This window comes from Hippoglossus hippoglossus, chromosome 20, assembly GCF_009819705.1.
Source record: "Hippoglossus hippoglossus isolate fHipHip1 chromosome 20, fHipHip1.pri, whole genome shotgun sequence".
In the NCBI taxonomy this organism is placed as follows: Eukaryota; Metazoa; Chordata; class Actinopteri; order Pleuronectiformes; family Pleuronectidae; genus Hippoglossus; species Hippoglossus hippoglossus.
In genome coordinates, this window is record NC_047170.1 from 20,170,328 (window position 1) to 20,195,327 (window position 25,000).

At 45.3% G+C, this 25,000-nt stretch overlaps 4 protein-coding genes across 10 annotated transcripts in view; 1 reads left to right on the forward strand and 3 right to left on the reverse strand.

Annotated features, from left to right (window-relative positions):
- rmc1 (regulator of MON1-CCZ1) overlaps positions 1–3,149 on the reverse strand; it is a 9,110-nt gene extending 5,961 nt beyond the window's left edge. For all 4 annotated transcript variants that reach the window (XR_004612304.1, XR_004612305.1, XM_034572070.1 and 1 more), the window contains exons 1-10: positions 3,014–3,149; positions 2,065–2,141; positions 1,773–1,857; positions 1,500–1,556; positions 1,250–1,336; positions 1,035–1,175; positions 819–922; positions 631–720; positions 298–403; positions 109–217 (exon numbers count right to left, since the gene is read on the reverse strand). Coding sequence is in view for 2 of the 4 variants with exons in the window: in XM_034572070.1 (XP_034427961.1) it covers positions 109–217; positions 298–403; positions 631–720; positions 819–922; positions 1,035–1,175; positions 1,250–1,336; positions 1,500–1,556; positions 1,773–1,857; positions 2,065–2,141; positions 3,014–3,109 (952 nt within the window). In the remaining 2 variants the exon portion in view is untranslated. The remainder of the gene's footprint in view (positions 1–108; positions 218–297; positions 404–630; positions 721–818; positions 923–1,034; positions 1,176–1,249; positions 1,337–1,499; positions 1,557–1,772; positions 1,858–2,064; positions 2,142–3,013) is intronic.
- Positions 3,150–5,098: 1,949 nt separating this feature from the next.
- Positions 5,099–11,800, reverse strand: riok3 (RIO kinase 3 (yeast)). Its single transcript, XM_034572075.1, has 13 exons — positions 11,641–11,800; positions 10,631–10,746; positions 10,265–10,410; positions 10,033–10,140; positions 8,938–9,047; positions 8,399–8,542; positions 8,194–8,321; positions 7,923–8,105; positions 7,478–7,637; positions 7,135–7,215; positions 6,829–6,918; positions 6,368–6,481; positions 5,099–6,257 (listed from the first exon to the last, which is right to left on the reverse strand). The coding sequence occupies exons 1-13, from the start codon at positions 11,674–11,676 to the stop codon at positions 6,144–6,146; spliced, it is 1,530 nt and encodes a 509-aa protein (XP_034427966.1). The 5' UTR covers positions 11,677–11,800; the 3' UTR covers positions 5,099–6,143.
- Positions 11,801–13,404: 1,604 nt separating this feature from the next.
- The window catches only part of LOC117753762 (clavesin-1-like), a 12,273-nt gene continuing 677 nt past the window's right edge, over positions 13,405–25,000 (forward strand). Inside the window, exons 1-8 of one of the 4 annotated variants that reach the window (XM_034572094.1) lie at positions 13,405–13,678; positions 14,494–15,206; positions 15,830–16,000; positions 16,147–16,265; positions 16,425–16,599; positions 17,500–17,610; positions 17,733–17,965; positions 18,404–18,512. In XM_034572094.1, coding sequence (XP_034427985.1) covers positions 15,108–15,206; positions 15,830–16,000; positions 16,147–16,265; positions 16,425–16,599; positions 17,500–17,610; positions 17,733–17,965; positions 18,404–18,482 — 987 coding nt within the window. In that variant the 5' untranslated portion in view covers positions 13,405–13,678; positions 14,494–15,107 and the 3' untranslated portion in view covers positions 18,483–18,512. Of the gene's footprint in view, positions 13,679–14,466; positions 15,207–15,829; positions 16,001–16,146; positions 16,266–16,424; positions 16,600–17,499; positions 17,611–17,732; positions 17,966–18,403; positions 19,811–25,000 lie in introns of those variants that run through there. The other 3 variants (XM_034572091.1, XM_034572093.1, XM_034572090.1) reach the window with 3 other exon arrangements.
- The window catches only part of unm_hu7910 (un-named hu7910), a 25,950-nt gene continuing 21,987 nt past the window's right edge, over positions 21,038–25,000 (reverse strand). The window contains exons 19-27 of the mRNA XM_034572059.1: positions 24,839–24,975; positions 24,651–24,749; positions 24,416–24,505; positions 24,138–24,275; positions 23,908–24,043; positions 23,733–23,824; positions 22,729–22,862; positions 21,705–21,897; positions 21,038–21,672 (exon numbers count right to left, since the gene is read on the reverse strand). Of these exons, the coding sequence (XP_034427950.1) occupies positions 21,747–21,897; positions 22,729–22,862; positions 23,733–23,824; positions 23,908–24,043; positions 24,138–24,275; positions 24,416–24,505; positions 24,651–24,749; positions 24,839–24,975 (977 nt within the window). The 3' untranslated portion in view covers positions 21,038–21,672; positions 21,705–21,746. The remainder of the gene's footprint in view (positions 21,673–21,704; positions 21,898–22,728; positions 22,863–23,732; positions 23,825–23,907; positions 24,044–24,137; positions 24,276–24,415; positions 24,506–24,650; positions 24,750–24,838; positions 24,976–25,000) is intronic.

A 25,000-nucleotide genomic window follows, 5' to 3' on the forward strand; every position in this document is an offset into this window, starting at 1 on the left:
GGGGCTCGCCGGCCTGGAGACCGGAGGAAGTTTAAAATGACAGGAAGTCGTTTCTGCCAAACCTGATTCAAACCTCGGAGCAGTCGTCCACCTCCAGAGCGTCTTTACCTGACAGTGGGATCCTGTAGGGGTGGATGGAGCGAGCAGGTAGGACGGGCTGGTGGGTGTTGACGGCACATTCAGGCTCCTTCAGCTTGATGTCGAAGATCAGAGACGTCTGAGACACACACACACACACACTAATGAACACGCTCCCACAGTTAAACCACAAGATGAAGTTGATGGAGACAAACTGACCTGAGAGCTCTGATGATGAACGACCACCAGGTTGTCCACGATGTTCAGAGCAAACTTCCCCGTCGTGTTCAGCTTCAACACGTGACTCTTTTTACACGCCCCCTCCCTGAACACACACACACACACACACACACACACACACACACACACACACACACACACACACACACACACACACACAATAAATGGCAGCTGGAGACGTGTCCCTTACGAACACGAATGTGACCCATCAACACAAAAACATCAAATCTGATTTTAAATAATCTGAGCTCAGCATCAGGCCTGTGTGTGTGTGTGTGTGTGTGTGTGTGTGTGTGTGTGTGTGTGTGTGACCTTGGTAAGTGATACAGCACCACCTCTGCACACGGACTGTTGGCTGTTCTCGAGTGATGCTTCAGATACATCACATGCAGCTGACCATAACTACACACAGAGAGGGGGGGGGGGGGGGGGGGGGGGGCGTCAGTGAAACGACAAACTGATGGAACACAAAAAGGTTAAAGCGTAGGCAGCTGGCTCACATGGTTGCCATGGCAATGTCTCTCTCCGACAGGCTGAGTTTGGCAGGTTTGGGGACGACCGGCAGCTCGATCTCAAACTTGGACATTTTGCACATGGTCCCGTTCTGTTGCCACAAACGAGGATGAAAATGAAACACTGAGGTGGATTTAGTTTTAAACACGCGAGTAGGATTCAGTCTCGGACATGAAATAGCCGAGTGTTTGGCCGGTTCTCACCCGGAAGGCGAAGGGCTGCAGGATGTTTCCCTGCACGGTGGTGGACAGCAGGATGACAGCCGTCTCTGGACAGTACTGATACCAGTTCACATTGATGCTCTGACTCTTCAGCAGCTTCAGGCTGCGCTTGTCTGGAAACACCTGAACACACACAGTCACATCGATCAGCGTCCACACGGACTCATGGTGCGAGTCCTGAGGTGGAGTCAGAATACCTGGTAAAACTCAATTCCTTGGTCGGTGATGTAGACAATCTCGTTCCAGTTGGTCCAACAGAAACCCAACACGCTGGCGTTCTTGGTCTACAGGAAACAGGAAACACGTTTCATTAACAACAACAAAGCTCCGTCACAGAGCTGCTGAGTGTGGAACTTCATTCAGATTCTTTCTCAGCTGCGACACAAACTCCAACTCTCTCCTCACAACTGAACTTCCTCTTGTGTGAAAGCTAAACGTGGGACATACCTTACATTCCTGGGTGAACTCTGTGTGCGGATAGTCGGGTATGAAGTTGATGAAATCCTACAAACAAAACCAAAAGTTAAACAACTCTGTGCTGTTCAGGAGGAAAGATTCATAATTAATAAACCAACGATACGACGGAAACGATCTTTTCATGAAGGAAAAGTTCACACGATGATTTTTATGACTTTATAACCTCTGAGAAAACTTCACTAAAGGCCTCACAGCAAGTTTCACATCGAACCCGATGAGTCGATGTCGTCCGTCAGAACTCACCACAGACTTTGACGTTCTCTGTACGGCCAAGATTTTATTTCCAATAGAAAACTTGATGCACTTCACTTCTCCTTTATCGTCCATCCTGAGCAGAAACACACGATTCACTGAGTGAATAATCGAATTCTCCTCTAACTCTATTTAGTAGAAGACTTGATTTACCAGTTACTTTTCAGACTGAGGTTTTACATGATAGGTATGAAAGTATGATGAGATATAAGATACAAAATGTGTTTGTGGATTGTGAAGGATCAAAAATAAGGAGTCTAGTTTCCAGCAGACGTTCACGCACCTGAAGGCGACGCTGCTCTTGTCATCTGGACCTTTGACGACCACACCAGTGGCTCCACCTGAACGCACCGCGAACACCTGCAGCCACAACACAGGGCCAAGGTGTCATCGTTAAACACGTCATCGTTAAACACGTTCAACACATCCACGTTCAACACGTTCAACACATCCGCGTTAAACACGTCATCGTTAAACATGTTAAACACATCCACGTTCAACACGTTCAACACATCCACGTTCAACACATCATCGTTAAACACGTTCAACACATCCACGTTCAACACAGGGCCAAGGTGTCATCGTTAAACACGTCATCGTTAAACACATCATCATTAAACACGTTCAACACGTTAAACACATCCACAAGCCATTAAAACTAAGTTTAACTGAGAACTTAAGTATTTTAGTGTAAAAACAACTCTTGTTATGACTATTTTAATTATTGAATCATCTGTTGACTATTTCTGGATATATAGATCTATATATCTATATATAGATCTATATATAGATATATAGATATCTATATATCTATAGATCTATATATAGATCTATAGATATCTATATATCATCTTTCATTGACAGTTTCTACACTTTTCTCCATCTGTTCATTAAACATGAATAAAAAGAAGAAACAAGATACAAAGATGAAACTCAAACAATAAAATGAACAGTTCAGACTCAATGTGTTTAAATATACATTTTAAAATCATCAGCTAAGAAGAATTTTGAAATAAAAACCATTAAAAAAGTTAAAATCTACAGTTGTTTACTTTCTGTATAAAAATCAATACACGTGAACGGGTCGATTGTTTTCTAAGGAAGAAGTTCCACGAACACACGAACACGATCAAACGGATTTAACTGAAACAGTAAAAGTCTAAATTGGATTTAAACTCGGTAAGTTAGCTAGCTTCGTTAGCTAGCCTGGTTAGCGGTGCTAACTAGCTGACCTGTTTGTTAGCCTCGTCGAAGAAGACGTTGTTGACGCTGGACGCGTTTTCAAACTGCACCGGATGTTCGCACAGCTCCAGGTAATGTTCCCCCATCTTGTCTCACACCTGCCGCCGCCTCTTCACACCTGCAGCCGGGGCGCAGCGCTTTGGTCCGGTTAGCTCCGGTTAGCTTCTGTTAGCTTCTGTTAGCTTCTGTTAGCCGGAGCAGCACGACCGGATGTGACCACAGGCTTCCGGTTTCATCCTTCTCAAGAAATCAAGGAACGATTGTTTATCAATATTTTGTATGAATTGATACATTGAGACAAATAAATACGAATATGAATAATCAGAAACTTAAATTGAATCTAATAAAGTCAGACTTTAGAAACGGATTGAGCGCGTTGTAAAAATATCCACTGGTGCCAGTATGCTTGATATTTCACTGTCCTTTTATTTTGAAAGCGTCTGGTAGGAAGTCCCCTGAGTCGAATCATGTGACAGACTGAACATCACGTGTTCAAACTGTCAGTGACAAACCACCACGTGACAAACCATGAGTTACTCTTGGTCAAACCTTACAGCCCGCCCACTCCGCGCTGCATCTGCCAATCAGCTGCGAGGGACAGCTGTCACTCAACAACATCACGACTGTTTCCTGTCCTGTCTCCTAATTGGTGGAACGAGCTCCACATCGACATCAGGACAGGAAGTCCACACATCTTCCTCCAGACTGAAGACACTTCTCTTCAGACTAAACCTCGGTGAAGAAGATGATGTCTCAGTCAAGGAGCTCTTCCATGTCTCTTCCATGTCACTTCCATGTCTCTTCCCTGTCTCTTCCATGTCTCTTCCTGTCACTTCCATGTCTCTTCCATGTCACTTCCATGTCTCTTCCATGTCTCTTCCATGTCACTTCCATGTCTCTTCCATGTCACTTCCATGTCTCTTCCATGTCGCTTCCCTGTCTCTTCCATGTCACTTCCATGTCTCTTCCATGTCACTTCCTGTCTCTTCCATGTCACTTCCATGTCTCTTCCATGTCACTTCCATGTCTCTTCCATGTCGCTTCCCTGTCTCTTCCATGTCACTTCCATGTCTCTTCCATGTCACTTCCCTGTCTCTTCCATGTCACTTCCATGTCACTTCCATGTCTCTTCCATGTCACTTCCATGTCTCTTCCATGTCGCTTCCCTGTCTCTTCCATGTCACTTCCATGTCTCTTCCATGTCACTTCCATGTCACTTCCTGTCTCTTCCATGTCTCTTCCATGTCACTTCCTGTCTCTTCCATGTCTCTTCCATGTCACTTCCATGTCGCTTCCCTGTCTCTTCCATGTCTCTTCCATGTCACTTCCATGTCTCTTCCCTGTCTCTTCCATGTCACTTCCATGTCACTTCCTGTCTCTTCCATGTCTCTTCCATGTCACTTCCTGTCTCTTCCATGTCACTTCCTGTCTCTTCCTGTCTCTTCCATGTCTCTTCCATGTCACTTCCATGTCTCTTCCATGTCACTTCCATGTCTCTTCCATGTCACTTCCTGTCACACTTTGTAGTTTGTCTTTCTTGAAGCTATAGTACTTTCTGATTCTTGTTGTTCTGGTTTGTTCCTCGTGGTTGATCCACTTATTGAGTCGCTCTGGATAAAAGCTTCAGCTCAATGTGATGTGATGTGATGTGATGTAATGTGATGTAATGTGATGTGATGTGATGTGATGTAATGTAATGTGATGTGATGTGATGTGATGTGATGTGATGTAATGTGATGTGATGTAATGTGATGTGATGTGATGTAATGTAATGTGATGTGATGTAATGTGATGTAATGTAATGTGATGTAATGTAATGTAATGTGATGTGATGTGATGTGATGTGATGTAATGTGATGTGATGTAATGTAATGTAATGTGATGTAATGTGATGTGATGTGATGTAATGTGATGTGATGTGATGTGATGTAATGTGATGTAATGTAATGTAATGTAATGTAATCTGATCATTTCCAAAGTGTTTGGTTTTAAATCATTAAAAACACAAACTTCACTTCACATCACTTTTTAATGTCAAATCAACAGCATGTGACATCATCAGACTCATAAATCACTTAATCAAATTAAAACCTTCATCGTTGAAATGACATGAAGCTAAGAAACTGGTTCACTCACATCTGTTGTGACAACTTGTTTCACACTTTATAATTTCATGCGTCACCAAAATGTTTCGATCATCTAAAATATTCTCGCACATACTCGACATGTTGCTGCTCCACAGAATCTAGGGAATTACCTTCAGGTCAGTTTATAGTTTTCTTTAAGTTTTAATAAAGACGGCAGTTTATCTAGATTCTTGAGAAAAAAACTTGTTATTCTCAATGACGTCTTGAACTTTGTATTTTGCTCTGAATTCATTTTATTTATTCTCAACATGTTGTGCTCGATGAGCTCACCAGTGTTTGTCGTCATGGTAATGACACGAGGATGAGGAGGGAAACAGACAGAAGAAGATGAAGGATCAAGAATAAAGAATTTGTTTTGGCTTTTAAAAGCAGCATCATAATTGTATAATTATTCCTAATATTTAACATTTTCCATTTGGTGTTTTCATTTTTCTTACAGGATTATTTCACTTGATAAAACTGTTTCACTCCGTTAATCCGGTTGGATCTCATTATTTTGCTGCTCGTTCTTACAACTCACTGAGGCTACGTCAAATATTCAAACCCAACATGTCGTTCTTGTATCATCACCCCAAAAACTAATCATCATTTCAGTAAAGTTCTGCTTCATCCTGAGAACCTCTCCACGAGAAGTTAAGATCACTCTCAGGTTTTTAACAAAGCTGTTAATAATAAACGATTCTGACTGAAGTCAGTTTGAGCAAATATGAGCAGAAGATTCAAGATGTGGTCTCAGCTCCAGCAAACTGTGCAGGAGGCTGTCGGCCGCCCGGACGCTCCGACCTCAACATCCCACTGGGTCAAATCATTCCTCCTGCAGCCAGGCGGAGGCGCTCCACCCCGCATGTTTACAGGAAGCAGTTGGTTGGTGGAGGGGGTGGAGGGGGTGTGGCACAAGCGTCCTCCTCCATTATTCTCTATACAGCGTTTTCAACACGGCAAGATCATGAAGAGAGAGCGAGCCGGGCGAGCGTTAGTCAGCTGCACCGGGGGATGAAGGCGGGCTGACGTCTTCAGAGGCGATGGGGAAACTCTTCTTCCCTCGTCTCTGCACGTGATCCTCGTTCCTCTTCTGCAACGCCTCGATCTGTCAGAGAGGAGCAGGATGGGAAACACTGTTTAAACACTGAGGTGAGTGAAGTGTGTGTGTGTGTGTGTGTGTGTGTGTGTGTGTGTGTGTGTGTGTGTGAGAGAGACCTCTGCAAGGAATTCAGCGTCGTCTTCAGCACCGACCGCGATGTTCAGTCCGGTGACGATGTTGAAAAGCTCGTAAACACTCATCGCCTCACTCACTCCTCTCTTCTGGAAAAACTGATACGTACAATAACACACACAAAGTTTGACTCTGTTTTTTAGTTCTAGACAAACAACACAAAACCATGACTCGTCTCTTTGTGGTCAGTTTCCTGATTAAACTGGTTCGTTAAACCTGAAGAAGTTAAACCTGAAGAAGTTAAACCTGATTGGCTGACAGACCTGAGACGACCAATAAGAACCAGTTAAATCCTGACAGAGATTTTACTCATGATTAATTCCTAATTCATTTACCTATTTTATGAAAGACAAATAATTAAGAACAAACAAATTCAGATCAGATCAAATATTTTCTGACTTCTAATGACATTTAATTTGCTGTTCAAACGCTCAGCGGCCGTTACCGTGGAGACGTTCCTGCAGTCTCTGAAGAGGAACTCCAGGCCGTGAGGATGAGTGGGTTCCACGGACTGACTGACGTCGATCAACCACACCTGCAAGAAACAGAGGGAGGGAGGGAGGGATGAATTAACGTGAGAGCAGATAAAAGAAAGAAAGATGAAGAAAGGAGGAGAGGAAGCTGAGAGACGTTATATATGAGTCAGAGCACAGGAAGAAGAGAGAGAGAGACAAACAGCTGAACCAAGAGGAGGAAAGACGGAGGATGGGAAGATGGACAGAAATCTGTAGGAACAAAAGAAGAGTTCTACCTTCCCCTCGTGCCACAACATGTTGTATTCACTGAGATCCGCATGAACCAGATTACACTCCTGAAACAACTGCTGCATCATCTGCAGAGAAAATACACATTCAAACATTTTAATGTTTAAACACAGTAAACATCCTTATTATGTAAAGATTTCTTCACAAGCAGCTGATCATTCGATTTGTTTTATTATGAACAAGTTAGTTATTAAACCTTTGACGCTGAACTGCTGCTTTTTCACAGCTGAATCACTTGTTTTTGTAAAACAAACGAACAAACAGCCCACCGTCCTCAGTCGTACCAACCGTATCTACACGGCTCGAAGAAAGTGGACTTCCTGTACGTACGTGTAGAACCTGGTAGTAGGCGTTCTTCATGTCCTCTGAACCCAATATGGCGTCTTTGAGTTTGGGAGCAGGAATGTGGTCTTTACCGATGAACGACATCACCAGGATGTGTTTCTTCAGCAGCACCACCTCCGGACAGGGAATCTCCGCCTTCTTCATCCTGAGAACAAACATCAACACGTCACAGCGTCTCTGTGGAAACTGTTCCCGTTAACACCTTCTACGACACGTGCTGGAAGCAGATGACCAATCAGGTCAGAGCTCTTTTGGCCTGATTACCAGATTAACCAGAACCTCGCTGGATTCTCCAAAGAAACTGACAGGAGGTTTGAAACCTGTCCTTGACCGTCACATGACCGTGACATCACCGGGCTTTACAGAGAACTATGTATGAATAATCTTAAGCGTATCTTTAAAGAGACACTGAATCTCCTGCGTCTGTTACCTGACCAGGTTGTGCATCTCCTTCTCGGCCCACAGCCTGATGATTTTGCGAGGGTTCAGTTTGCTGAAGCGATCGATGAAGCGATAGTCGTCTTTGATGTAGCGGTCTCTGTTCCTGAATTCATTGAGCGTCGTTTTAAACACCTTCAGCACCACTTCGTCCGGCACCGGCTCCTCCTCCAGGCTGAAACACGAACACACAGAGCCGTTGCGTCGTCCATCTTTATTTACAGTGTTTCTGATGCTCCCCCCCCCCCCCTGTGCCCACTCACCTCCCTCCGTTAGCGTGGAAGACGACGGACTCTTTACCCGTGCTGATGCAGCCGTTGATGTTTTCCAGCAGGCCAGTGTTCACCATCTTGTACATGAGCAGACGAGTGCGAGGGTCCACAGCTTGTTCCTGTGGAGAGAGGACGGAGGTTTGAGGTGAAGAACAAATGCTTGTTAGAATGTTTGTATTTGTGAATCTGTACTTACGGAGGTGGAGTGCTCCTTCTTCTCGTGCAGCCGGGCGCTGCGTCTCTGCTCGCTGTAGCAGTGCTGCTTCAGAGCGTTGAACACCTGATTGGGCAACTTCAGGTCCATCCCCAGGCCGTCGCCCACGTGGATCTCCGGAGCAAACTGGAGGAGGGGGTGGAGAAAAGTCTGTTTTTCATTTCTGTGCTCGAGTGACAAACCCTGAAGAGTCTGAACTGTGACAACCTGTCGATGTTTTCACACAGGAAACGATAACTAATCACAAACACTTTATCCTTGATGAAGCTTTTCCAGGTTTGTCTCCATCGTTTTATTTTGTGAAGTGTCTGAACCAAAGTCACTTCCTGTTGTAATGAATAATGATTTGACTGTGATAAGGCACAAGTTTTAAATTCATATGTACATTTCTCCTTAAAACACTTTCAGGCACTAAATTAAAAAAAGATTAATATAAATGAACATGTTTTCAGAACCTGTGAACATTTATATGTTAATAAACACGAATGTGAAGAGTTTGAGAAAACGTGACGTGGTCTTACGTTGTCCATGCGTGCAGCGTTCTTACGACCACAGGTCACCTCGTCGTGTTTGGTCGTGATGTTCTTTCCTTTTCCAGTGAACCCTTTACGGGGCGTCGTCTGAGGCTTATCTGAAACACAAACACACACACACACACACACACACACACACACACACACACACACACACACACACACACACACACACACACACACACACACACACACACACACACACACACACACACACACACACACACACAATCTGTCACCAACAACTCAAGCATCTAAACTCACTGCTACAGTTTTCAAAATGACACCCTGATCGCCCACTTTACATGAACTGTGTAAAATGTTGTCCTGACATGTTGTGTAGTTGGTGTTTGTGAAGCAGCAGCAGCAGGTTGTTTCTGGACATGTTGTGTAGTTAGTGTTTGTGAAGCAGCAGCAGCAGGTTGTTTCTGGACATGTTGTGTAGTTAGTGTTTGTGAAGCAGCAGCAGCAGGTTGTTTCTGGACATGTTGTGTAGTTAGTGTTTGTGAAGCAGCAGCAGCAGGTTGTCGGGTCCGACTCGTTCAAACAGGAACATGTGGGAACATCCAGGCGAGGGGCGGAGCCTGTAGAGCAGCAGGAGGCGGAGCCTGTAGAGCAGCAGGGGCGGAGCCTGTAGAGCAGCAGGGGCGGAGCCTGTAGAGCAGCAGGAGGCCGGACATGACGTATAAACTCTGCTGTGGAAAGATCAGTGTTGTTGTTTACAGCTCATCCACACCGGCGTCGGCCCTCATCACCAGAAGCTCTGGAACCTCCTCGTGTTTCCAAGTGGACGTCTTCGTCTTCTACGTGTACGGCTCCTCTTCTTCATCCTGAGATATTTGTGTTCTTCCAGTTTCACGTCCGTCACGTGTTAGAAACCTCATCAACACGTCCACTCGCTCTCTGGGAAGCTTCAGGACATTGTCCTGCTGTTTCCTCACATGGACTCACTCTGACATGTTACAGTAAAAGTTGCAGAACATTTACGGAGCAACTGACTCAGACGTTTGTTCTCACACACAGAACATGTCAGGAACATGTCCAGACTGTAGTTCTTTTGTCAGCCTGCTGCAGTTACGTTACCTGCTCTGTAGGGGTCGTCTCTCGTGTCCTGCCAGTCCACCTCGTCCTCTGAGCTGCCGCTGTCTTCATGTTGATGAACCATGCGGTAGTTCTCAAAGGAGATGGACACTGGACATGAGACATTAAACACAGACTCTTAACGTAAAGAACATTTGAATCTGTTCTAACTTTGTAATAAAACCTCAGAACTTCTTTCTAACTGTATTTGTATCCCAGATAATTCTGTTTCTACCTTTGCTGTCTCCATTGAACTTCTTCTCCTCGCGGCGCAGCTGATCATCACACTCACGGTCGAACTGCATCTGCAACATCTTGGCGAGCATCCGGTCACTGGTCGTTTCAGAAGCCTCATCCGACGACAGCAGATCTGCTCCCGGCCTGAGAAAGACGAGAGCGACAACAGTCAAACCTGTTCAGCAAGATTCACTAACAAATAAATGAATAAAATATACGTATTGAAAGTAATGTTATCGTAGGTTTAATGAAGTATTTGACTCTGATCGATGCAAGAACAGAAGGACTGAAGTGAAGGCTGCAAAGTTCTCACAGTGATGAACCTGCAGGTTTTTAATCAAACTCTCAGATGCTGGGAACTTACTGGGTGAGGTCCGGGAAGGTGTTGTCCTCCTCATGCAGCTGCTTGGCCAGCTGCTCGCTCATCACGTCAGCCAGAGAACAGGCCGGAGCTGCCGGGGTCACCGAACCCCACGGGCTCTGACACACACACAGACACACACACACACACACACAGACACACACACAGACACACACACACACACACACACACAGCGAATATTTAGATTACAGGAACTGGGAATAAAGAAAAGAAGATGGCGCCTCCCTAGTGGCAGCATGTCACAGCAGCTCTCGTTCACTTACAGCCTTTTTCTAACGACATCTTTATTATTCTATCGTCACGTGTTCAGTTCCTCGAACATCTCTGCACCAAGAACTTGGTTCTTTCTCCTGTTTCTTACACTTGGGATCATATCTGGAGATCCTGAGTAGAGCCGTGGTCCCGGTGTTTACAGCAGGGATCGTACAGACAATAAGAATATATAGACTCTATAGAATACAACAGAATAAGAAGAGGAGACACTTGTTCAGACATGTCTAAGTTAGTACCTCCTCCACTGACCTGACGTGGATTTAGGCCACACCCACACATGCATGAGCTTTTTAATTCATAATTATTCATATTTATATACAAACTTTCGCATTGTAACAATGAGATTCAATATGAAGATCAAATATATGATAAAAAACAAGTTTACACTGAGACACGTAGAAGGAAAATAAAGATGTTAGATGTGTGTCAGTCAATGACACACAACGATGACACACAACGATAACACACAACGATGACGCACAACGATGATACACAACAATGACACACAACGATGACACACAACAGTAACTGTTGATTCAACTGTTAATAAATCAACTTCACATGTTACTGAATTTCAATATTTGATCTCTTTATAGAACACAAACATCTTCAGTGAGTCGCGGCCATGTTGGATCACAGTTAGCATTAGCATTCACAGTTAGCATCAGTAGCTAACAGGAGGAAACAGAAGGTGACAGTCAAAACAAAGAGTTCCTCACCTTCCGTGTTTCTGCTTCCACTCCTGTTCGATCCATCACGACTGTTTCGACTAATCGACTCTTGGTCCGGGACTGGATGTTGGCGAGAAGCTGAGCTAACGTTAGCACGGAGCGGAGGGGCGGGGTCAAGAGACGAGAACTTCCAGCACAGGAAATGAGACGCGTCGCTTAGTGACGTCACAGGAGGCTTCCCAATCACGCAGCAGGAAACACGTCACTGTCCGCCTTCACAACAAAAGGTCTTTTGATTTAAATCATAGACTGTTTATATATAATTATTATATATATTATATATATTATATATATAATAATGTAATATATATTTAAACATGATTCGTTTATTGATCGATAATGTGGATGAAAAGATAATTATTCAAAATAAAAGCTATCACCAATGATTCAACTAAAAATCAACAGCAGCAGCAGCAGCAGGGTAGTATTAGTATTAGCAGCAGTAGTAGTAGCAGCAGCAGTAGTAGTAGCAGCAGTAGTATTAGCAGCAGCAGTAGTAGCAGCAGTAGTATTAGCAGCAGTAGTATTAGCAGCAGTAGTATTAGCAGCAGCAGTAGTAGCAGTAGTATTAGCAGTAGTAGTATTAGCAGCAGCAGCAGTATTAGCAGCAGCAGTAGTAGTAGCAGTAGCAGTAGTAGCAGTAGTAGCAGTAGTATTAGCAGTAGTAGTATTAGCAGCAGCAGCAGTATTAGCAGCAGCAGTAGTAGTAGCAGTAGCAGTAGTAGCAGTAGTAGTATTAGCAGTAGTAGTATTAGCAGCAGCAGTAGTAGCAGTAGTAGCAGCAGTAGTATCAGCAGCAGCAGGAGTAGCAGTAGCAGTATTAGCAGCAGTAGCAGCAGCAGCAGTATTAGCAGCAGTAGTATTAGCAGTATTAGCAGTAGCAGTATTAGCAGTAGTAGTATTAGTAGTAGCAGCAGTAGTAGCAGCAGCAGTATTAGCAGCAGTAGTATTAGCAGTATTAGCAGTAGCAGTATTAGCAGTAGTAGTATTAGTAGCAGTAGCAGTATTAGCAGCAGTATTAGCAGCAGCAGCAGTAGGATTGTGACAGACACCGATTATATCAAACAAAAAGAAAATAGCCTATAGGCCAATGTTGTATATATATATATATATATATATATATATATTACCTAAGAATGTTGTATTGAACAAGTATTTAAAATGTAAATTAATTTAATTTACTGAATAAATGTTTGATTCTAAAAAGTAGAATTATAATAATTAACAAACATGTTGAACACATCTGATGTGATCATGTCAAGAAATATTGAAATATTGTTTTTAACAACATTAACCTTTATGCATGCGCCCGGGTGCGCGCATCAGCTGTCGCGTGTACGACCTACAATGTGTCCAGGTTGGCTCATGAACGCGCGCGGCCAACAGCTGCTGTTTCCAGGTGCGTGAAGTCGTGTTACACGGGCATTACACCGGAAACCCGGGGAATCTGGCTTCAAAGTAAAACAAGAGATTTTGTTTTGGAGGAAAATAAAGAAAACAAACTGGATCAGATATAAAGAATCTTATAATTAAATTTGGCTGAAAACCGTTTATTTAAAAGATGTTTAGAATTCATGATGAGCTGTTTATTCAGATTGATGATGAAGCTGGATTCCAAACTCATAGATGTTGTGTCTGTGTCCCAGAGCTACCGACACTGTGAATCCACAGACACAGACCGACCTGTGTTGGGACGCACAGATTTTATTTGGAAAGTGCAGACAGGAAGTGTTTTTTATTTTGAAACCTTGACGGTGTCGGAGCATCCTGACGTCTCCTCTGAGCTCAAAGTGAAAACGTCTGATTCTTCCTCCTCTTCCTCCTCTTCATCACAGCATCAGGCCTTCGTCGCCTGCACAGACTTTTATTTTGATGATCTCTCTTCTCTTCCGCTCCTCCTGTCTCGTTTCACCTGAATCTCTTTGTCACCGATGGACTCCTCCGTCCTCAGCATCAGCACCGGAGGGCCGGCGGGCCAGGCAGCACGGCCGGGATTCAACCAACACACATAGCAGCTCGCTGCACTGTGAGTATCCACCATCGAAACATCCCATAATAACACTGTCAGCAGCCCAGCAGGAGGCGCTGTGCTCCGGAGGAGGAGGCTGGAGCGTTGGCTCCTTGTGAGGACATCAGGTCCCTGACAGAGGGTCGTTACAAATATCTAATAATAAATACTAATATTTATTAATATCTGATACTCAATGATTGATACAAATATCTATTAATCAATAAGTAATACTAATATTTATTCATCAATGTAGTCATGTGAAGAGGACATGTTGGTGGGCGGGGTTATCTGATGGGTTGACTCCGCCCCCCTCAAAGCAGACATGAGAACCATAAAGAATCAGTCGAGAATCACGTTAAACGCGTGAGATTTAAAGTGTTTTTAAAGAAGCTGCTGTTTCACATCATGTGTGTTTACAGTCATGCTAGCCTGTTAGCATGCTCAGCTACACGCTAACCTGCTCCATGCTAACTTGAGTTTAACTCAGACTGTAAATTAAAAAAAGGTATAAATATAAAATTCACAAAACTTTATATTCATCCTGAAGGGAAAGTGAATGAATGTTGTGTAATTTTATAGTAGTTTTTTTATTTGTTTTGTGCGTATTTCTTAGTGTTTATTGTATTTACTCTCTTTGTCGATTATCTTGTGTGTATTTTTGGTTGTTTTGTTTATGGCTTCGACTGTTAAGGGTCTTTTTGGTTATTATTTTAGTCTTAGTCGTTATTTTGTGTGTATTTGTGGTTATTTGGTGTGTATTTCGGTTCTTTTGTGTGTATTTGTGGTTATTCTGTTTCTAACAGTTTGTGTTTCTTCTCTCTTAGTCTGAGGAATCCCACATCAGACTGAGCGGCCTCAACTGACCTCTGACCTCTGACTCATCGTAATCGAGCATCGTCATGACGAAGCAGAAAGTCGACGACGCCGACTGATGAAGCTGGAACTGAAATCTGCCGCCAGAAACACCATGAGCGAGCTGAGGAGGAGGAGGACGCTGTGAGACGCTGAACGCAACAAGCTGGGGACAGAAAGGATGAGACGTGCTGAGTCTCACACGTCCCTGATACTTTGACTCTGAAAACCTGGAAGAGTCCGAACGTTTCCAACCAAAAATCAGAGACTTTTCTGACGATGTAGAAGAAGAAGAAGAAGAAGCCGTGATGATTGTTGACCCCTGCACAATAATCCAGCTGTGAACCGACCATGATTGTCTCTGACTGACACAACATCTGTACCAGGTCCAACTGTTTTGTGAATGTGAAGAAAAACTCGTCACAGACTCAGACAGCAAATACGATTGTTTCACTTCAAAAGACTCGTTTTTAAACTAAAGATTAACTCGACTAAAGTTTGATCCTAAAAAGTGGCATTTTAAGTTGGACATAAAAAAGTGGACGAGCTGATTGAGCTGCTGATCTGAAACCTCAGGAGGTCAGAGGTCAGGATGACACACCTCCACGCCGGCCTGAGCTCGGAGACGACGGAGAAAGCTCGTTTAGAGCTGAATGAAAACCCCGACACTCTGCACCAGGACATCCAGCAGGTAGACCACGAACAAACATCTGTCAGGTCACGTTTCAAACTCTTCAATCAGAGAAAGAGTTCCTGAGTCACCGTGGTTACAATCTGCTCCTCTGGTTTTAGAAAATATCCAGAAAAGTGTGTGAAATCATCAATTCGTCTTTTTAAACAATTACACATTTGTGAGAAAACGTGTGATTATTATCGAATGAATTCTTGAGTCGGGGCCACAAACATGTTGTGTGAGGTCACACTGACCTCGACCTTTGACCTTTTGCCACCAGATTCCTCCTCATGAGGCTGTGAAGTCAGTTCAGTTCTCTGCTGCCTGAAGATGCAACAACACCAATGATTGAAAACTACAATCAAATGAAAAAGAATCAGCAGCAGATTTAAAGAAGCTCAGAGAACAAACCTCTGCTGAGGTTAATAAAGTGAAAAAATAATCCTGATCCGCTCGTTTACCTGCTCTGACCTTTTAATTCCTGAGGTCGTGTCCCTCCACAAATTTCATAAAAATAGTTTTTACTTAATTGTGCGAACAGATGAAGAAACAGTGATGAAAACAAACCCACGTCAGCGGAGGTCAAAACACGAGACTGATAAACTCCTCCTCCCGTCTTCTTTCGTCTTCGTTCCGTCCAGGTGCGGGACATGATCGTGACGCGGCCGGACATCGGTTTCCTGCGGACGGACGACGACTTCATCCTCCGCTTCCTGAGGGCTCGAAAGTTCGACCAGATGGAGACGTTCCGACTGTTGGCTCAGTACTTTCAGTTCAGACAGCAGAACCTCGACATGTTCCAGAGCTTCAAGGTAACACGGCAGGTCGTCAGTTCACGCCCCGAACACGGGACGCTGCCGGTTTAGTTCAGGTCTCCGTCTCTTCACTGAACACTGTGTGTGTGTGTGTGTGTGTGTGTGTGTGTGTGTGTGTGTGTGTGTGTGTGTGTGTGTGTCAGGTGGATGACTCTGGTATTAAGCGAGCGTTGATGGACGGTTTCCCCGGCGTGTTGGAGACTCCAGACCAACATGGTCGAAAAATCCTGATCCTGTTCGCCTCCAACTGGGACCAGAGCAGGTATCACACACACACACACACACTCACACACACACACACACACACACACACACACACACACACACACACACACACACACACACCTCTCTATTGATGAAACCACAGAGTTGTATTTAAGGTGTGACGGAGCGTCTCTCTCTCTCATTGATCGTCCGTCAGGAACTCGTTCATCGACATCCTGCGGGCGATTCTTCTCTCGCTGGAGGTTCTGATTGAAAACCCCGAGCTCCAGATCAACGGCTTCGTCCTCATCATCGACTGGAGCAACTTCTCCTTCAAACAGGCGTCCAAGCTCACGCCCAACATCCTCAAACTCGCCATCGAAGGTCTGCAGGTAAAACACCAAGCGATGAGAGGAGTGAACATTAATGATCACCATCGCAGAAACCAAAATGACCTCTGACCTCTGACTGATGTTTGACCTCTGACTGGTGCGTGACCTCTGATGGATGTTTGACCTCTGACTGGTGCGTGACCTCTGACGGATGTTTGACCTCTGACTGATGTTTGACCTCTGACTGGTGCTTGACCTCTGACTGGTGTTTGACCTCTGACTGGTGATTGACCTCTGACCTCTGACTGATGTTTGACCTCTGACTGGTGCTTGACCTCTGACTGGTGCGTGACCTCTGACGGATGTTTGACCTCTGACTGGTGCTTGACCTCTGACTGGTGCTTGACCTCTGACCTCTGACTGATGTTTGACCTCTGACTGGTGCTTGACCTCTGACTGGTGCGTGACCTCTGACGGATGTTTGACCTCTGACTGATGTTTGACCTCTGACGGATGTTTGACCTCTGACTGGTGCTTGACCTCTGACTGGTGTTTGACCTCTGACTGGTGATTGACCTCTGACCTCTGACTGATGTTTGACCTCTGACTGGTGCTTGACCTCTGACTGGTGCGTGACCTCTGACGGATGTTTGACCTCTGACTGGTGCTTGACCTCTGACTGGTGCTTGACCTCTGACCTCTGACTGGTGCTTGACCTCTGATGGATGTTTGACCTCTGACTGATGTTTGACCTCTGACGGATGTTTGACCTCTGACTGATGTTTGACCTCTGACTGGTGCTTGACCTCTGACTGGTGCTTGACCTCTGACGGATGTTTGACCTCTGACTGGTGTTTGACCTCTGACTAATGTTTGACCTCTGACTGGTGCATGACCTCTGACTGGTGCGTGACCTCTGACCTCTTGTCCGTCGGTGACGTGGCCTCTCTTCATCCTCAGGACAGTTTTCCTGCTCGTTTTGGAGGAATCCACTTTGTGAATCAGCCGTGGTACATCCACGCCATGTACACCATCATCAAACCCTTCCTCAAAGACAAGACCAGGAAACGGGTGAAACTCTAATTTCCTTTTCTTTTTGTTTTTCTTTCTTCCATTTAGATTGTTAACATCTTCCTGTTTTGTCTTTTTCTCCTCTTCTTCTAATCTCTTCTCTGTCTCCTCCTCTTCCTCAGATCTTCCTCCACGGTAACAACCTGAACTCTCTGCACCAGCTCATCCAGCCCGAGTGTTTGCCGTCAGAGTTCGGTGGGTCGATGCCGCCGTACGACATGGGCATCTGGGCCCGAACGCTGCTGGGGCCAGACTACAACGACGAGACGGAGTACACGCTGACGTACGACGCTCTGCACGTCAGGGAGAACTGTGGAGGAGGAGGAGGAGGAGGAGACAAGGAGATGATGAAGAGGTGGAAAACTTTACTTTATCCATCAGAAACATTGAGAGACACCTGGAGGGGAGAGAGGGAGGAGAGGGAGGAGCGATGAGGGAGAGAGGGAGGAGAGAGGGAGGAGAGAGGGAGGAGAGATGAGGGGGAGAGGGAGGAGAGAGGGAGGAGAGAGGGAGGGAGGGAGGAGAGAGGGAGGGAGGGAGTGAGGGAGGGAGGGAGGAGAGATGAGGGAGAGAGGGAGGGAGGGAGGTAGGAGAGATGAGGGAGAGAGGGAGGGAGAGAGATGAGGGGGCGCTGCAGTGCATGTATGTGTTGGATTTATCCAAAGTAAAAATGTGTTTTTATATTGTTATTCACCCGTCAATCACTTTAAAGTGTTACGGCCTTTCTGCTGCCCCCTGCTGCCCCCTGCTGGCCCCTGCTGGCACTCCTCTGTAACATGTTTCTCTGCGTCAGGTCTCAGTCGGCGGTCGAACCAGGAACCCTCCGACAGAACGACAGAGAGACCAACACACCTCTTCTGGCCCTGGACTGAACACACACACACACACACACACACACACACAGTCTGTCTCTGAGCCATGTGATGTCATCAGCATCTGTTCTGACGTCAACAACTTAACTTTCTGTGAAAAAACCTGATTTCAAACATGGAAACTTTATTTAAACCTGAGATTCAAGTTATGAGGAACGAGCAAGAAAACAACACTCAGATAAAAACACATCTGAGCTGGACACATCAACAAGGAGGAATTTAAACTGAGATTAGTTTCATCATAGTTTATTAGATACGAGTTTAAAATGCTCTACGTTTTTTCCCACAAAGCTTTGGGGGAAGTATGATGATGTCACATAAATGATCATCTGACGTTACAGCTGAAATAAACCATAGTTTCTGTAACGTGAGGATTAGCAACGGAGCTAAATAACTAATGTGAGAGATTCTCACCAACTCTGCAGCTTTCAGCCGGTTCCAGATCCTGGTTTGGTTTTTTTGGTTCAGCCACGAGCGGTGGAGACCAAACATGGAGATAGAGAGAGGAAACACCAAACTTCAGCTCTGCTGCCCCCAAGTGGAAAGAAAAACCAACTGATTCAGTTTCAAAAAAGTTTTTACATTAAACTTGTTCGACGAGATGTGATTTAAATCCAGGTTTAAAAATCCTTGTTAAAAATCCCGTGTTTTCTGAGCTGCGAATCAAAAATCTGAATCAGTTTCATTCTAAATGATTCATCCACCTGCTGGAGTGTTAAATAAAAAGGACGTCTCAAAGTGTGAAACTGACCTGATGGAGGAAACATCCGCTTCACTTTGGTAGAAGAATAATCTCCATTTTTTCCATTAATGTGAAACAACAACATCACATCAAGCCAGACCATCATTGCACACGCATTTCAAAATAAGAGCACTGCACATGTCTCACACTGTAAACCAGCTGTTGGTCTTCTGCCAGGATGAAATGTTCTTTCTTTGCGCTGTGAAGAAACGATCAGCTTCAACCTCCTGCACTGAATGTTGGTTTTTATTCAAGATTGTATATTATTGTATTATTACACTGCAAAAACAGTGTCACGCTCGTCCAGTCGCTCTTACCCTGAGACGTTGGAAGTGAAATCATCTTCATGTCCTGTGACAGAAATAAATGAGATTTCTGAAAATATGTGAATAGATAAAAAAAAGTTGATGATTTCACTAAAACGTGTCCGGACATCAAGTTGATTATTCATAAAAACTAAGAGTGACTTGAAGCGTGTGATGATTTTGTTGTGTTGACTCATCATCAGGGCTACACTGGTCTCCACTCGACTGTGATGTAATGTATTTCCTTTCAATGAATGTATAGAATTAAACATTTACACCAACCTGGTCGTGTTGTGTTTAACAGCAGGGATTTTATTTGGGAATAAATCTGATTTTATAAAAAGCTCCCATGTTGAAACACAACCAGAAATCTGCTTCTCCGCGGTTAGTTTTCATTCTCAGGATATTCAGAAAGGAGAGAAGTGAGGAGAGAGGAGAGGAGTGAGGTGAGGAGAGAGGAGAGAAGTGAGGAGAGAAGTGAGGAGAGAGGAGAGGAGAGAAGTGAGGAGGGAAGTGAGGAGAGGAGTAAGGAGAGAGGAGAGGAGAGAAGGAGAGAAGTGAGGAGGGAAGTAAGGAGAGAGGAGAGAAGTGAGGAGAGAGGAGAGGAGTGAGGTGAGGAGAGAGGAGAGAAGTGAGGAGAGAGGAGAGGAGAGAAGTGAGGAGGGAAGTGAGGAGAGAAGTAAGGAGAGAGGAGAGGAGAGAAGGAGAGAAGTGAGGAGGGAAGTAAGGAGAGAGGAGAGAAGTGAGGAGAGAGGAGAGAAGTAAGGAGAGAAGTGAGGAGAGAAGGAGAGAAGTGAGGAGATCATCTCCAGGTTTTGAACTCGGGGCATTAAATCTTAAAACTTCATTTGTTTTTGGACTTTTGCAGTTTTGTTTCGCTCCTGGAATCCGACATCTGAGGTTTAACTGCTGCTCATTTTAGAGATTGGAGATTAAAAGAAGAGATTAACTCTGAAATGAGAAGTAAAAACAGACCTCACTTATTATTAGTATATATTATGAGTGTGAGGTCGGTTTATATCCGTCTCCTGCAGAATGAAATGTGAACTTGTTAGTTCAGACTTTTTAAATTGAACCTTCTCTAAAGAAACTGGACGAGGTTTTTAGATTAAAAACATCCATAAATAAACAGGTTTGTTCACAGAATCTTAAAACGTGTGATTAGTCAGAGTGTTGAGATTAAACCTGGTTTAAAGTGTGGAAACCAGGAGGCTCTGACAGGCTCAGGCTCAACCTGCCTTCAGACCAAGCTTCGGATTCCCGGGGCTCAGAAGACGTGTAGCTGAGGAAAACATCCGGCTCAGCTTGGGCACAAATAGTCGAGTTCCAGTCGGGTTCTGTTCAGGCTCCGTTGGACTCATTTCAAACAACGGCTCTGTGTTCGCTCAGTTGTTCTGGGACTTTAAATCTGAAATAAAACCAGTTGTCTCCTGCTGATGTTTCTACGTCTGTTGAAACATCGGGCGTCTCGTCTGGATCCGAGATGACAAAGAAACAAACACGTGTGGTTTTGGTGGTTGTATTTTTTATATAAATATAAATCCTCTTTTATAGAATCTCCCGTTTCCTTGTTACTGTGGAAACGGGAAAATTCAAACCCAGCTGCATGAACACAAAAATGCACAGTGGTCGAGCTAAAACGACGACGTCTCTCTTCGTTAATGAACACGTGACATTTCACAGATCAGCATCATTATTAAAATGTTTATGAGCTTCTTTAATGTAATGAAGAGATTTTAGTGTTTTTTTTCTTACCACAAAATCAAACGACTAAACTTGACATGTGACCCAGAGCACTGGTTTGAAACTCAGTAACGTTTGTACCTTTGGGAACAATTCAAACAACTTAAAGTGACACAACCTTACAAAACGTGTCCAGGGTTAGAAAACATCTTCCAGAATATTCACAGGGACATTTCCTCGTGGGACTTCCTGGTTCCAAGTCCTGCAGGTGTTCACGTGGGTTTGGGTGAAATGTTGTCAAGTCAGTAGTATTTCCCAGAAACATTTGGATTTTTATTTTCCATCCTTCAGTTCTTCGTCTGCTGCAGTTTTAGTAGTTTATCCACAAACAAAGCAAAACACTAAACCCCGTCAGCCTGTCGGCCGCCTCCTCGCAGACTCTGGTGTTTACCGGAGCTCCGTCGGCGGGTCGGCGGGTCGGCGGGTCGGCGGGTCGGCGGGTCGGCCGCCCGCGCTCACGCCCGCTTCCTGCTCCTAGATCGCACTCAGAGTCTGGCGCTGGTGCTGCGTTAACTCCGGGTGCCAGACGTCAACGATGAAGATGAGGCGGTAGCTGACGGCGTCCTGCCAAACCTCGTGCTCGAAGGAGTCGTCGAAGATGAGGACTTTACCCTCCTCCCACTCCCTGTGGAGGAAGAGGAAGAGGAGGAGGAGGAAGAGGAGGAAGAGGAAGAGGAAGAGGAAACACTGACACTTATTTATCACATCTACAGACCAACCAGGTTCGTGACTGACCTACATACTGACTGAGCACCACCCTATCTACACAGCTACCAACTGACAGGGTGGAGCTGAAGAGGAGGATGAAGGTGGAGGACAAGAGGAGGAGAAGAGGAGGATGAAGGTGGAGGAGAAGAGGAGGATGAAGGTGGAGGACAAGAGGAGGAGAAGAGGAGGATGAAGGTGGAGGAGAAGAGGAGGATGAAGGTGGAGCTGAAGAGGAGGATGAAGGTGGAGGACAAGAGGAGGATGAAGGTGGAGGAGAAGAGGAGGATGAAGGTGGAGGAGAAGAGGAGGATGAAGGTGGAGGTGAAGGTGAAGAGCAGGATGAAGGTGGAGGAGAAGAGCAGGATGAAGGTGGAGGTGAAGAGGAGGATGAAGGTGGAGGTGAAGAGCAGGATGAAGGTGGAGGTGAAGAGGAGGATGAAGGTGGAGGAGAAGAGCAGGATGAAGGTGGAGGTGAAGAGCAGGATGAAGGTGGAGGTGAAGAGGAGGATGAAGGTGGAGGTGAAGAGCAGGATGAAGGTGGAGGTGAAGAGCAGGATGAAGGTGGAGGTGAAGAGCAGGATGAAGGTGGAGGTGAAGAGCAGGATGAAAGTGGAGGTGAAGAGCAGGATGAAGGTGAAGAGCAGGATGAAGGTGGAGGTGAAGAGCAGGATGAAGGTGGAGGTGAAGAGCAGGATGAAGGTGGAGGTGAAGAGCAGGATGAAGGTGGAGGTGAAGAGCAGAGCAGCACCTGGTCTGGTTGGTGCAGCGGATCCTGCAGCCATGTTTGGGGACGACGAGGCCGAGGTGCATCCTCAGTCTGCAGTTAGTGGGACCAGTGTGAGGCCACACGTGAGTTCCTGGCTGCATCACGGAGAACTTAATCTGAACACACACACACAGACACACACACAGACACACACACACACACACACACACACACAGAGAGACACACACACACACACACACACACAGAGAGACACACACAGACACACACACACACACTTTCTGAATATTTTTAGCCATAAAATCCTCCAAAGCTGCAAAGCTTGTCCACCAGGATGTGTTGGTCTCAATATAAAGATCAAACCTCTTGGAGATTTGGAAAGAGACACAAATTAGTTCTGGTATAAAAGTCATAATGCTGCAGAAGGTTTTTCCTTTTAATGTGGATTCAAATGAAAACCTCACATTTATCTGTCAGGCTCGTGCTGTTTTCAGACCTGCACATCGACTCTGGATAATCTCCTGAAATATCCAGAGGTTCTGTCTGTGAGAACAAATGTCTGAGTCAGTGTCTCTGGACATGTTCTGGATCTTCTCCTGCAGCCTCCTAGTAACATGTGTGTAACATGTCCTCGTGAGTCCATGTGAGGAGACAGCAGGACAATGTGTGGAAGCTTCCCAGAGAGCGAGTGGACGTGTTGATGAGGTTTCTAACACGTGACGGACGTGAAACTGGAAGAACACAAACATCTCAGGATGAAGAAGAGGAGCCGTACACGTAGAAGACGAAGACGTCAACTTGGAAACACGAGGAGGTTCCAGATCTTCTGGTGATGAGGGCCGACGCAGTCAGGTAAAAGTAGGCCGTGACATCAGGTGACCACAATTCAAGTTAAGGACAAAGTCTACAGCTAAAGTGAAAACAGCTGATGTTTCGGTTTGTTTTGTGTAGTTAAAGCTGCTTTCAGACAGTGTGTGTGTGTGTGTTGTGTGTGTGTGTGTGTGTGTGGTGTGTGTGTGTGTGTGTACCTGTCCTCTCTTGCAGCCTGTAGCTTCAGTGTATCTCTCCAGCAGTGAGCAGGTCTTCTGGACGCCCTGACATGAATTTCCATCTTTCTTCCCTGAACACAGTCACAATCAGAATCAGCTTTATCGGACATATGTGTATCACAGACTGTGTGTGTGTGTGTGTGTGTGTGTGTACCTTGTTGCCACAGTGTGTACTGGCCCCACTCTCCTTTCTCTCGCAGGTTTTCCTCTTCAGGTACGAACAGTCCAGTGTTTTGATCCATCACAGCCAGAGCCTCGTCCCTGATCGTCCTCCAGTTCCTCTCCAACGTCTGCAATCACGCACATTTAACTAACTCCAATTAACATAACCTTCATAGACTCTGCATCGCACACAGACACACAGACACACACACAGACACACACCTTGACCAGATCGGTGTATCCGGTCTCTTTTGGCGTCCACCAGGGCTGAGCCTTCAGTCCCTTCACATTGTACAGAGATCTCTGCCACACCGAAGCAAAGTGACCTCGTTTATGACCCAGCTCGTACCAGTCATACGCCTGAAGACACGAAGCACAGAGTCAATGACCTTCTCATCGCACTCTGGCACCACCCTGTGGTCGATCCATATCACTGCAGGACTGGTGGGAGCTTGAACATTTTAAGATAAGATAATCAGTCTATTAATGAGGTTACTGACGCTGTCGTCTCCGGCTCTCTGCAGAGCGTCTCCCAGGTGGAAATAAAAACGCCCGTCGTCCGTCCCTGGTTCACCTGACTCCAGACCCTCCTGCAGAGAAGAGACCAGGACACAAGAGTTCATAAGGCTGAGTGTGTGTGTGTGTGTGTGTGTGTGTGTGTGTGTGTGTGTGTGTGTGTGTGTGTGTGTGTGTGTGTGTGTGTGTGTGTGTGTGTGTGTGTGTGTGTGTGTGTACCTTCAGGTATGGTATACTCTCTGCGATCTTGTTCTCAGATTTCAGGATGAAGCCGTAGTGAACTTTAGCGAAGCCGTTGCCGGGGGCAGCCTCCAGGACCTGTGTGGGCGGGACACAGAGGGCCGACAGCCAATCAGTGAAAAACAATCAGACAAAGTGTGTGTTTAATGAATCTGACGTGCACACACCTCCTCATACACCTTCTTGGCGCCCTTGTTGTCTCCTAGCAACAGGTGGGCAACGCCCAGGTCGTTCTTCAGACTGACGTCGTCTGGAAAGATCTGAACCAACTTCTCCAGAGTCGCCAGAGACCCTCGCATCCGTCCTGAGAGACGGAGACAGACAAGGAA